A 12,744-nucleotide genomic window follows, 5' to 3' on the forward strand; every position below is an offset into this window, starting at 1 on the left:
GATTAGTATTTTGTGTAAATGGAAAATATGATGGACAAGCTTATTCATAACAATAAAAAGGTTGATAACAAGATACAATCATTTGCCGTTAGATAATTACAAATAGACATCTATTTCCTAGGCTATTATTTATTTCGTTTCCATGATCATTGCATAATAAATTCCTCACCTTTTCTGTGATGGTTTCATACTCACGTGGTAGCATATAGACCTACAACAAGGTTACCGTTCCAACCATCTCTCGTTTAATTGGACCCACTTCACAGCAGTAAATAGATCAGCTATTTCAAGTATTTTGCTCTATAATACCAGGGGTCTCATTTATAAACGTTGCCTACACACAAAATATACCACAAAACATGCAAGTGCCACTTTTCACGCAAATGTTGTCATTTATAAAAACTGAACTTGACATGAGAATTTGCTGCAAACTTTAGACCATGCGTGCGCACAGTTTCTAGTGGTTGAAGTCTTGCATATCAAGAAGGCAAAAGTAGCCTAGGAGCTTTGTGAAGATGGGGAATATATGACGAGACTCTTATTCATAACAAAACAACCGGTAGGCCTAGCTAAATATAATAACAAGATGCAATCATTCCAGTGTTAATACTATTGTAATTATTCTGCACTATAGCCTATTTATTGCCTTACCTCCATAACGTGCTACATTTGCACACACTGTATATATATTTTTCTGTTGTATTTTTGACTTTATGTTTTTTACCCCATATGTAACTCTGTGTTGTTTTTATCGCACTGCTTTGCTTTATCTTGGCCAGGTCGCAGTTGTAAATGAGAACCTGTTCTCAACTGGCTTACCTGGTTAAATAAAGGTGAAATAAAAAAATAAAAAATTTGCTGCTAGTGAAAATCAATGTATCTTTACATTCTAAAATAATTAGAAATAGGCATACATTTCCTGTTATTACAGAATAAAGCCTATACTCGCCAAATATCCTATAGGCCTACAACAAGTTAGGATTGGCTACCATTCGTCCCATCTCTCATTTAATAGGACCCACTTCACAGTACTAAATAGATCAGCTACAGTATTTCCAGCAGCCTATTTTGCTCTATGCGATCCGATCCGAAGCGCAGTTTAACGTTAGAACAGACGTTTCACCTTTTCCGTTGACGTTTGTAGGCGACGTCTGAATGATGTAATGTGACATTTCTTGCGTAGACAATATTTCATTTACAAACATAATACATTATCATAATAATTGCATAATACATTCCTCAACTTTTCTGGCCATGATGAGTTCATATTCCCGATGTAGCCATACAACAAATGACCATGCGCATTTCTCATTTAATTGGGCCTATCAGAGAGGCTATTATTTAAAGTGTTTGCTCTATGCAGATGACAGGGTGCGCGGCGCGGTTTATAACATACAGCAGAATGGAACAGGTGAACAGACAGATTATCTTTTGGATTGAAGTGTGTAGGCTTTTTTCAAGTAGACAATGTTTCCGAATTTGTGGGCAGTGAAGCATATTTAGGTTCGAGAAAAAGTGAATGCAAAACATTACTGCATTCCAACGATCTGTTTACAGGTCCACAACAATTTGCAATTGCTTTTGTCTTTCAGAAACGGTCAGATAGACCGACAGCAAATGTCACTGTAAAATAAAACATTCTGCCAACACCTCCAAAGACATTTGAAGTTCGCCATGGATATTTCCTTTAGATATACTGTCTGGGCCTAATTCCAATACTTCCCAACTATACAGCAAATAAGGGCGTTATTGTCACCATGAAGGGTGAATGATGGGCGTATTTCACGTGGAGTTATAACGCTCATTGTTACTCATCAAACCACAACTGAGTGAGACAAATAAAACCTTTTGGTTGCATTCAATATCTGACACTAGCAGTAGGCAATACTCACCAATACGCCATCCATCCTCAACAGCTCCCCCTGTAGGCGGATCGGCAACATTGCTGTTCTGCAGAATGAACAAGTCGTGCTTTCCAGCTGAGCACTAAATTCAGTAGCGTCTTTTGCACATAACATCACCTATCACCTGCTCATTAAGAGTAGAAGCCTTCTCTGTTCACATAGCCTAGTTGAACTCGTTTTGGGATGGTGCTTTTATGGCGATGTGGGGGCCGTCTATTTCTCCGTTCGTATTTGGGAACCCATTGATGGCAAAGAAACCCCTCTTAACCTGTTGCGCGATGGTGGGAATTGTATGTTACAGTACGTTTTGCTGATGATTGCATCCAAAACATTGACTCATCGAGGGATGTGAGATGCCGCTGGCCGATCAGCAAGCTCCGGTTGAAAAGTGCCCGTTGCCAAAAACCCGAGGATGGATAACACTTTGACGCGCACCCGAATGGCATGGGTTTGCCTTTCTAAAGTAGGTCTTAAATCCTCGTAATGATCCTATAAGATTGGTTTTGGGAAACGATATCTGATGAGCCAATCTGTACTTTCTGCTAAAAAGTCCTTCTGTCTCTAAAAACGTGCTCTCTGTGAAATGCTGCGGTGCCAGATCTTCCAACAGAGCAAGATCAGCCATCTCTCATTGGATTTCCATTATCTCAGTCTTTTATAGGATTTACACAATAGTTTCACTTTCACACGTACCTCTAATTTAACAAATGACTGTACTTTATATGGATTATTATCGTTACAAATGCACCGATGTGGTCAAATTATATTTAACCTGTCAAGACGTTGCATGAATTCACAATGTCAATATAATTAAATAAATAAAATAATGTCATTATTATTATTCCACCACTTGGCACTGATCGTGGTCATGGGGCTGAACACTCTCAAGCTAACATTTATATTGATCAATCTCACACTTTGCGTGGAAATGATCCCTTGCATGGTTTATGTACAGATTAGCGCCTATGTATGATGTAATGAATAGTAATGATAATCATTATTTTGAAAACAAGAATAATCTCAAAGTGCATAAAATAAACGAGAAAATAAAAGTTTAATAAACAACACATTAGTATTTTTGGGAGGTTTGTACCAGAATTGTATTTTAGAACACAACAGGACAAAAACAAAACTATGATAAGAGGGGAGAAAAATGTCAAGTAAATAAAACCATACCTGGTTTGTTGTTACTGATGGCCACCATGGATCACTTCCTCATTTACCCTAGCCACACCCCCCAATGGAGTAAATATCTACATATTATTCTGCTTTATTACTGTTTCATTCACATATCACTTCCCCCCCTGCTGCTCCCCCTGTGGGCATTCCCCAACAGACTCTTACCCTGCCCCCACCAACCAACAGACTCTTACCCTGCCCCCACCACCCAACAGACTCTTACCCTGCCCCCACCACCCAACAGACTCTTACCCATTATTATCATCTTTATCTTGTCTCATTCACTTCTCTTGATTTGATTTGATTTATTTTGACCTGCGCTGTTGGAGCCCAGAGCACAAGATTTTGCGTCCCTCTCCATGTGACTAATAAACTCATCTAATCTAATTACCGATGGGATTTTAAAGTGTTTTCTAAAATTGATTATTATAATAATAATATTATTATTATTATTAATAGTAGCATCATAAATAATGTTATTTGTATTACTGCTTTTACCATGACAACTGTCTAGTAATCATTACTTTTAATGCTGTTAACAAATGTCAATGCTATAATATTATTTGTGCTATAAAGGCGGTTGACTTTATTGCTTTTTTCCATATTGTTAAACAACATTCTAAGTCACAATACATTCCTTTTAATTGACATGTACAACATGTATTTGACAGGGATAATGCACATCAATCAACATTTCTGTAAATGTGCCAGATTTAGCTGTAGTCCCTGGGCAGGTAGATACACATAGAAAAATACAACGTTATAAAACATTTAGTAAAACATTGTGTATAGATGGGGGCTGATTGGTCCTTCAGCCACTCTCAAGTCATTGGTAAAGGGGTGAGAGGTTGAACAGCTCCTTATGTCTGTCAATGGACAATGTGTTCTCACTGAGAAAACTGCTGATAGACTGAGATGGTTGTGTTGATATCCAGCCCCTCCCATTAACCTCTATCAGGCCAACACTGTACAATATATTCATAAAATACATTTCTGTGGTTTTAAGTTGAATGCCAAATTCTCAGAGCCATTTTCCCGGACACATTCACAGTGAGTATGCAAATACAGTAAGTAAATTCCAATAACATCACAATACATGCTTACAATGCGTATACAATACATGCTTACAATGCGTATACAATACATGTTTACAATGCGTATACAATACATGCTTACAATGCGTATATAATACATGTTTACAATGCGTATACAATGAAATTTAAAATCTAAAGTTTAAAATACACAGACATCAGGTAGGTAGGTGTGTTGGTGTGAGAGTGAGACAGAGTTGTATCAACATGTTCTGCTAGATAGGGGTCCAGCTAGGTACCTAGTGGAGGACTAACTGACCCTCCTGCTAGATAGGGGTCCATACCTAGGTACCTAGTGGAGGACTAACTGACCCTCCTGCTAGATAGGGGTCCAGCTAGGTACCTAGTGGAGGACTAACTGACCCTCCTGCTAGATAGGGGTCCAGCTAGGTACCTAGTGGAGGACTAACTGATCCTCCTGCTAGATAGGGGTCCAGCTAGGTACCTAGTGGAGGACTAACTGACCCTCCTGCTAGATAGGGGTCCAGCTAGGTACCTAGTGGAGGACTAACTGATCCTCCTGCTAGATAGGGGTCCAGCTAGGTACCTAGTGGAGGACTAACTGACCCTCCTGCTAGATAGGGGTCCAGCTAGGTACCTAGTGGAGGACTAACTGACCCTCATGCTAGATAGGGGTCCAGCTAGGTACCTAGTGGAGGACTAACTGATCCTCCTGCTAGATAGGGGTCCAGCTAGGTACCTAGTGGAGGACTAAATGACCCTCCTGCTAGATAGGGGTCCAGCTAGGTACCTAGTGGAGGACTAACTGTCCCTCCTGCTAAATAGGGGTCCAGCTAGGTACCTAGTGGAGGACTAACTGACCCTCCTGCTAGATAGGGGTCCATACCTAGGTACCTAGTGGAGGACTAACTGACCCTCCTGCTAGATAGGGGTCCAGCTAGGTACCTAGTGGAGGACTAACTGACCCTCCTGCTAGATAGGGGTCCAGCTAGGTACCTAGTGGAGGACTAACTGATCCTCCTGCTAGATAGGGGTCCAGCTAGGTACCTAGTGGAGGACTAACTGACCCTCCTGCTAGATAGGGGTCCAGCTAGGTACCTAGTGGAGGACTAACTGACCCTCCTGCTAGATAGGGGTCCAGCTAGGTACCTAGTGGAGGACTAACTGACCCTCCTGCTAGATAGGGGTCCAGCTAGGTACCTAGTGGAGGACTAACTGACCCTCCTGCTAGATAGGGGTCCAGCTAGGTACCTAGTGGAGGACTAACTGATCCTCCTGCTAGATAGGGGTCCAGCTAGGTACCTAGTGGAGGACTAACTGACCCTCCTGCTAGATAGGGGTCCAGCTAGGTACCTAGTGGAGGACTAACTGATCTTCCTGCTAGAAGATACACACCTCCAGGAGGCTGCAGAAGGAGAGAGGCTGTGTGGCTGGACCTTTGGTTAGTTTATTGCTATTATAGTGGTCATGTTTGATTGACATTTTCTGTACATTTTTGGGAGCCTGAATTAAAGCAACAGACACCAAGACCATGTTGAACCACCCTGCCTGTCTATTCTGCCTGGTCTCCCCACACCCAGGGGTTGGCTACAACTGTTGTTCTGAAGCTGTGTACAAAGACATAGAGTCCATCTTCCCAAGAAGGTTGATCATCCTGGAACATGACTCAGTTCCTTTTCTCAACACCATGTCGATGATGTCACGTGCCTTCTCTGCCCTCTCAGGTATCCCCTTTAGTGAGGCCATTTCCTCCCTTCCTTCCTTCAGACAGAGTGAGTTGCAATCCCATAAAGGATCTAAGGAAGGTCAAGATGTCAACGTGGTGGTGTGTCTTTGACTAGCCAGCTTCATGCTGTAGCACTGGCTTGACGAGGTGAAGAAGTGTCTTTGACTAGCCAGCTTCATGCTGTAGCACTGGCTTGACGAGGTGAAGAAGTGTCTTTGTCTAGCCAGCTTCATGCTGTAGCACTGGCTTGACGAGGTGAAGAAGTGTCTTTGTCTAGCCAGCTTCATGCTGTAGCACTGGCTTGACGAGGTGAAGAAGTGTCTTTGTCTAGCCAGCTTCATGCTGTAGCATATTCAGATTAGGTGAAGAAGTGTCTTAGTCCACAGACTAGGAGACAGGCCTCAGCGTCTTCAGATTAGGTTCTATAAGAAAGAGGATGGAGGAGAAGGGAAGAGAGAGATCAGAAAGTATGGAGGAGAAGGGAAGAGAGAGATCAGAAAGTATGGAGGAGAAGGGAAGAGAGAGATCAGAAAGTATGGAGGAGAAGGGAAGAGAGAGATCAGAAAGTATGGAGGAGAAGGGAAGAGAGAGATCAGAGAGTATGGAGGAGAAGGTGAGAGAGAGATCAGAAAGTAGGGAGGAGAAGGGAAGAGAGAGATCAGAAAGTATGGAGGAGAAGGGAAGAGAGAGATCAGAAAGTATGGAGGAGAAGGGAAGAGAGAGATCAGAAAGTATGGAGGAGAAGGGAAGAGAGAGATCAGAAAGTATGGAGGAGAAGGGAAGAGAGAGACCAGAAAGTATGGAGGAGAAGGGAAGAGAGAGATCAGAAAGTATGGAGGAGAAGGGAAGAGAGAGATCAGAAAGTATGGAAGAGAAGGGAAGAGAGAGATCAGAAAGTATGGAGGAGAAGGAGGAGTTCCACCTGAGATAATGATGTGATGATGGTCCTATGATGTAACTACAATAAGATAACAGTCATTTATTACAGACAGAAACACTAAAACATGCTTCCATTCTGGAAAAACAGTTCCTCTTTGATCTGGGTAGCTGTGTTTATATTTGACCTATATTTTAAATCATTACACATATTCAAGGGAGGGAGCAAAGAAAACTGTCTTACCTAGATTCACTCAAGTCCTTAACAAGATGGTTTTCATGTTCAACGAGAGCTTTGAAACAAGCTCCCGTCACTTCTGGTCCTTTGGGGATGACTGCTTTCAGTAGTTTTCTCATTCGGTCCTGTTCAGTTGTTTCAGCTGTTATTCTGGAGTGCTCTTCTTCACCAATCATGTGCTTTGACCACAGATCATCTGCTATTGGCATTGAGTTTTTGGTTCGCTGAATTAGTTTAGCCCAGTGTTTCTTCAGAAACTCCTCAGCAGGAATGTCAGGGACTGTTAATGCTGAAGGGGGGGTCAATTAAATTAATATGGCTTTAGGGTTAACAGCAGCTGTTTCAACATCTTCCAGTCTCTCCAGTTATCATTCCTCTGATAGTCATTTATTGTATAGAGCCGACTCCAGGGTTGTGGTCTATTCCAATTAAAGTCAGTCAATTTAAAATAAAAAATTGAAATAATAATTTTTCCTGTTAGGTTTATTGAGAATTCATTGAAAATATATTATTAATGTTTTATCAACAATCTACTCAGAATAATATAATGTCAAAGTGGACATGTCCCCCATACATTCAACATCTGGAAGGTCCCTCAGTCAAGTATCGCATTTCAAGCACAGATTCAAGTATATATTTTTTGAAAGCCTCATAAAGAAGGGCAGTGATTGGTAGATGGGTAACAATAACAAATCAGACATTGAATATCTCTTTAAGCATGGTCAAGTTAATAATTATCCTGTGGGTGATGTATTAAACCACCCAGACACATCAAAGATGCAGTCGTCCTTCTGAACTGAGCTGCAGGACAGGAAGGAAACTGCTTAGTGATGTGACCATGAGGCATTGGTGATTTTAAAACAGTTAACGAGTTCAATGGCTGTGATGGGAGAAAACTGAGGATGGATCAACAACATTGTAGTGACTCCACAATAATGACTTAAATGACAGAGTGAAAAGAAGAATACAAAATATACAGAATAAATATATTCCAAAACAGAAATACCTTATTTACAAAAGTATTCAGACCCTTTGCTATTAGACTTGAAATTGAGCTCAGATGCATCCTGTTTCCATTGATCATCCTTGAGATGTTTGAACAACTTGATTGGAGTCCACCTGTGGTAAATTTAATTGATTGGACATGTTTGGGAAGGAACACACCTGTCTATATAAGGTCCCACAGTTGACAGTGCATGTCAGAGCAAAGACCAAGCCATGAGGTCGAAGGAATTGTCCGTAGAGCTCCGAGACAGGATTGTGTCGAGGCCCAGATCTGGGGAAGGGTACCGAAACAGTTCTGCAGCATTGAAGGTCTCCAAGAACACAGTGGCCTCTATCATTCTTAAATGGAAGAAGTTTGGAACCACTAAGACTCTTCCTAGAGCTGGCCGCCCGGCTAAACTGAGCAATCGGGGGAGAAGGGCCTTGGTCAGGGAGGTGACCAAGAACCCGATGGTCACTCTGAAAGAGCTCCAGAGCTCCTCTGTGGAGATGGGAGAACCTTCCAGAAGGACAACCATCTCTGCAGAACTCCACCAATCAGGCCTTTATGGTAGAGTGGCCAGACGGAAGCTACTCCTCAGTAAAAGACACATGACAGCCCGCTTGGAGTTTGCCAAAAGGCACCTAAAGGACTCTCAGACCATGAGAAACAAGATTATCTGGTCTGATGAAACCAAGATTGAACTCTTTGGCCTGAATGCCAAGCGTCACATCTGGAAGAATCCCTGGCACCATCCCTACGGTGAAGCATGGTGGTGGCAGCATCATGCTGTGGGGATGTTTTTCAGCGGCAGGGACTGGGAGACTAGTCAGGATCGAGGGAAAGATGAATGGAGCAGTACAGAGAGATCCTTAATGAAAACCTGCTCCAGAGCGCTCAGTCCTTGAGTGGCCCAGCCAGAGCCCGGACTTGAACCCGATCTAATATCTCTAGAGAGACCTGTAAATAGCTGTGCAGCGACGCTCCCCATCCAACCTGACAGAGCTTGAGAGGATCTGCAGAGAAGAATGGGAGAAACTCCCCAAATACAGGTGTGCCAAGCTTCTAGCATCATACCCAAGAAGAATCGAGGTTGTTATCGCTGCCAAAGGTGCTTCAACAAAGTACTGAGTAAAGGGTCTAAATACTTATGTAAATGTGATTTTATTTTATATATACATATTTGCAAAAATTTCTAAAACCTGTTTTTGCTTTGTCATTATGGGGTGTTGTGTGCAGATTGATGAGGGGGAAAAAACAATTTAATCAATTTTATAATAAGGCTGTAACGTAACAAAATGTGGAACAATTCAAGGGGTCTGAATACTTTCCGAATGCACTGTAACTCATGTTTACTTACTTGTTGAATGGGTGGCAGTGATGTATTCATCTGAAAGATAAACAAAATGAGTTTATATCACTCTAAATAGCATCTGTTACAAAAGTACAAAGTTATGATTGACATATGCTCCTACCTTGTGATACCACTTCTTTCCATGCAATCCTCTCATCATCACCGAATAACTCCATCTCAATGTCAACCCCTGTCATTTTCACAACCGCCTTGAAAAAGCTTGGTGTGGAGTCTCTATGTATGAGATGAATCTTCTGGAGAGAGATGGAGAGAACGAGAGAGAGATTGCTTGCAATGTAAACATATGTTTCCCATGCCAATAAAGCCATGTGAATTGAGAGCCATCGAGCGAGAGAGAGCAATGGATAGAAATGTGATTTAAATGTCCGATTCATGTTCTTACTTTACTAAAACTGTACCTGTGGATTGATGGCGGTAGAACAGGGAATGTTCAGTCTGAAGAAACTATTCAGTTTGAAGGCCTGCTCTGGTCTTGTGATGAGAACCCTTGAAGACCCTTGAGACTTTTCCTGTTGTTCCACAGCCTGCGAAACGAGGCATGAAATACACAGCCAGTCAATGTATAGTCTTATTCAAACATTATTCAGAAAACTAGCAACACACTATTATCTTCATGTTATGAGTGTCAACATAAACCGTACCACTGCTTAGTTAAGGTCACCTCTAAAAGAATGGTACCTCACCTGTATTTGGCTGGGGTTTCTGGGGAACAGGTATAGGCGTGGAATTAGTATTTCCTTTTTCACTGTCAGATAGAGCATCAGCTCACAGTGGACATCTATGTTCCGCCAAAAGATATAGCTCAGTATAACAGAGATAACTGAGAACTTGGGATGGAGAATCTTAGCATGGAATCTGGTGACCTCATGCACTTCCTCAACAGACACTCCATGTTCCTCTACATGAAGAATCTTCATCTCATTCCTCAGGGAAGGGTTGGTCCCTGAACAACACAATAAAAAGGAGACAGAAAGACAAATATTGTATTATTCAAACAACTAAAACACAAAGAATATGCGGTACCAGATCACAGTAAACTCAAACTCCCAGAATATTCATTCATTCATTCAGGAAGTGAAACTCAGTTACATGGAAATGTCTTTCTGAATACTATGTGAATATGCTTTTACCTAAACAGACAAAGTGTGGCAGATGAACTTCCTCCAGTTCACCTAACTCCATAGTGATGTCCAGCAATGGACCACCTTGTCCGTACTGCATGTCTTTCAGAAGGTGACTGTAGGGTTCCCAGTTCCTGAAGTGATACTTCAGAATGACATCTCTGTCACACACCCAGCGGAGCCCAGACACTGTGCACTCATAACGCCCTTTGGGTGTCCTGTGCCTGAGGGCAACAACAAGATATGGTAGAGAGGGTCAATCGTCAAATGGAGAGGTTGGATTAGAAGCCTATTCCCAAAGGTAATGGGGAAATACACTAGCAAGTGGAATGAAATGTTAAAAGTAGTTATTTTACCTGAACATTGTCACTCCCTGGACAGTGGAAGTCAAGGGTTCAATCTGAAGCCAGTGTGTGGAGTCCTGAACAAGGACAAGCATGTCAGTTATACATATGGGGCCAGTTTCCTGGACACAGATTGAGTCTAGTGATGGACTTAAAGCATGATCAATGGAAGTTTCAATAGAAAGTTCTTTAAGGTACAGGACTAGACTTAATCTGTGTCCGGGAAACTGGCCCATTAACCAAAGTAACTAATCTAATGTATTTATTCAATGTTACATGGAATGCTGGTATGACAACAGTTAAAATCCTGCATGCCTACAAGCAGAACACAGGACTGTCTATATCCCAGTATGAATGGTTGGTCAGTACACACCTGGCTTTCAGACTGTGTTTCTATTACTAAAGCAGAACACAGGACTGTCTATATCCCAGTATGAATGGTTGGTCAGTACACACCTGGCTTTCAGACTGTGTTTATATTACTAAAGCAGAACACAGGACTGTCTATATCCCAGTATGAATGGTTGGTCAGTACACACCTGGCTTTCAGACTGTGTTTATATTACTAAAGCAGAACACAGGACTGTCTATATCCCAGTATGAATGGTTGGTCAGTACACACCTGGCTTTCAGACTGTGTTTATATTACTAAAGCAGAACACAGGACTGTCTATATCCCAGTATGAATGGTTGGTCAGTACACACCTGGCTTTCAGACTGTGCCTGACTCCTGAAGGTATGTAAAAGTGAGAATTGACATTATGACTTACCTCAACATGGTCACAAGTCTTACAGCTCTGAGGAATCCCTGAAGTCAAAAGTAGTTGTTATTTAAAACGGACAATCTCATGTAATAATGAATTAATAAATATTAAACACACTTGTAATAAAAATGAATGTAAGTGAGCAACAGTCTCAGAATGTACACTCATTATCATACCATAATCTGACATTAGTGTTATATTAATGAATGTTTGTGGAAGCAGGAAACAACATGGTTCTGGTCCATGTTTTGTAGATGTTGGGGGCCTGATTTCTGGTAGATCCCAGGATGAGAGCTTAACGGTAGAGCCAGCTAAATTATGTTGTACGAGCAGCACCGCAGATATTGTGATGAGCAAGATGCCTGACTTCTCTCTCACACAGTATTTGCCCATGTGCACAGGTTCTCTTCACTCTTACAGCGTGGTAGCCACGGGACCAAAACAGAGAAGTTTAGCATCGCGCTCCAACGCCCTTAGTTGTTGTAGAAGTTTACCCACTATGATGTTTACTTTGTGCATCTACATCATATTGCTGACTCTACCTTTAAGTTTGTTTTGACCAAATAGATCATGATTGTGTTCCTTGCCTGGTACTCAAGAACGCTTTAATCGTATTTTGATTTTAAAACAATTATCAGTTAACACTCACATATCTGGTCTCTGGTGTTCTCAGGTCCAGGCTTGATACAACACTCTCCACCATGGTCTCTGCTGTTGGGAAAGCAGATGGATAGACTGTGATTAAACTAAATACAACTTATAAAGGCTTTATATAGCATACATACAGTCTTCATAAGCAATACAAAGGGTGTATAAAGGGTGACAGAACTGCTCCCTATGTAGGGTGCATTGCCAAATGTGACATAACACTATGTCAACTTCCATGGAGTCAATACTGGTGGTGACATTACAGGTGACATTGCTTATCTTGATGAAAGCCCCTAGAGACGTGATGTCACCAGGTATCATTTTAACAGGTTCTGATGCCCTCTTGTGGTTAGAGTGAAACTGACACTACAGTGAGACATAGGAGAGGAAACATCTGTACATCCAACAGAACACATTAAAATCACACCACTACTACTAATCTAACTGTCTGTAGGTCCAACAGAACACATTAAAACACACCACCACTACTAATCTAACTGTCTGTAGGTCCAACAGAACACATTAAAACACA

The 12,744-nt window shown here is 41.6% G+C and overlaps 1 protein-coding gene across 1 annotated transcript; it reads right to left on the reverse strand.

The window, feature by feature from the left end:
- Positions 1 to 3,642: 3,642 nt before the first annotated feature.
- Positions 3,643 to 12,365, reverse strand: LOC311125368 (NACHT, LRR and PYD domains-containing protein 1 homolog). Its single transcript, XM_084199417.1, has 10 exons — positions 12,214 to 12,365; positions 11,571 to 11,608; positions 10,813 to 10,877; positions 10,466 to 10,680; positions 10,019 to 10,278; positions 9,734 to 9,859; positions 9,436 to 9,568; positions 9,321 to 9,350; positions 6,982 to 7,264; positions 3,643 to 6,283 (listed from the first exon to the last, which is right to left on the reverse strand). Exons 3-10 carry the CDS (start codon positions 10,818 to 10,820, stop codon positions 6,277 to 6,279), a joined length of 1,062 nt encoding a protein of 353 aa, XP_084055543.1. The 5' UTR covers positions 10,821 to 10,877; positions 11,571 to 11,608; positions 12,214 to 12,365; the 3' UTR covers positions 3,643 to 6,276.
- Between the last annotated feature and the right edge of the window lie 379 nt (positions 12,366 to 12,744).

This window comes from Coregonus lavaretus (assembly GCF_964263955.1).
Source record: "Coregonus lavaretus genome assembly, contig: HAP1_SCAFFOLD_558, whole genome shotgun sequence".
In the NCBI taxonomy this organism is placed as follows: Eukaryota; Metazoa; Chordata; class Actinopteri; order Salmoniformes; family Salmonidae; genus Coregonus; species Coregonus lavaretus.

Coding starts and splice junctions, on each gene's coding strand:
- LOC311125368 (XM_084199417.1), bottom strand. Junction 9,569..9,733: donor CTACCGCCATCAATCCACAG/GTACAGTTTTAG, acceptor ATCTCTCTCCAG/AAGATTCATCTCATACATAG. Junction 7,265..9,320: donor CACTGCCACCCATTCAACAA/GTAAGTAAACAT, acceptor CCCCCCCTTCAG/CATTAACAGTCCCTGACATT.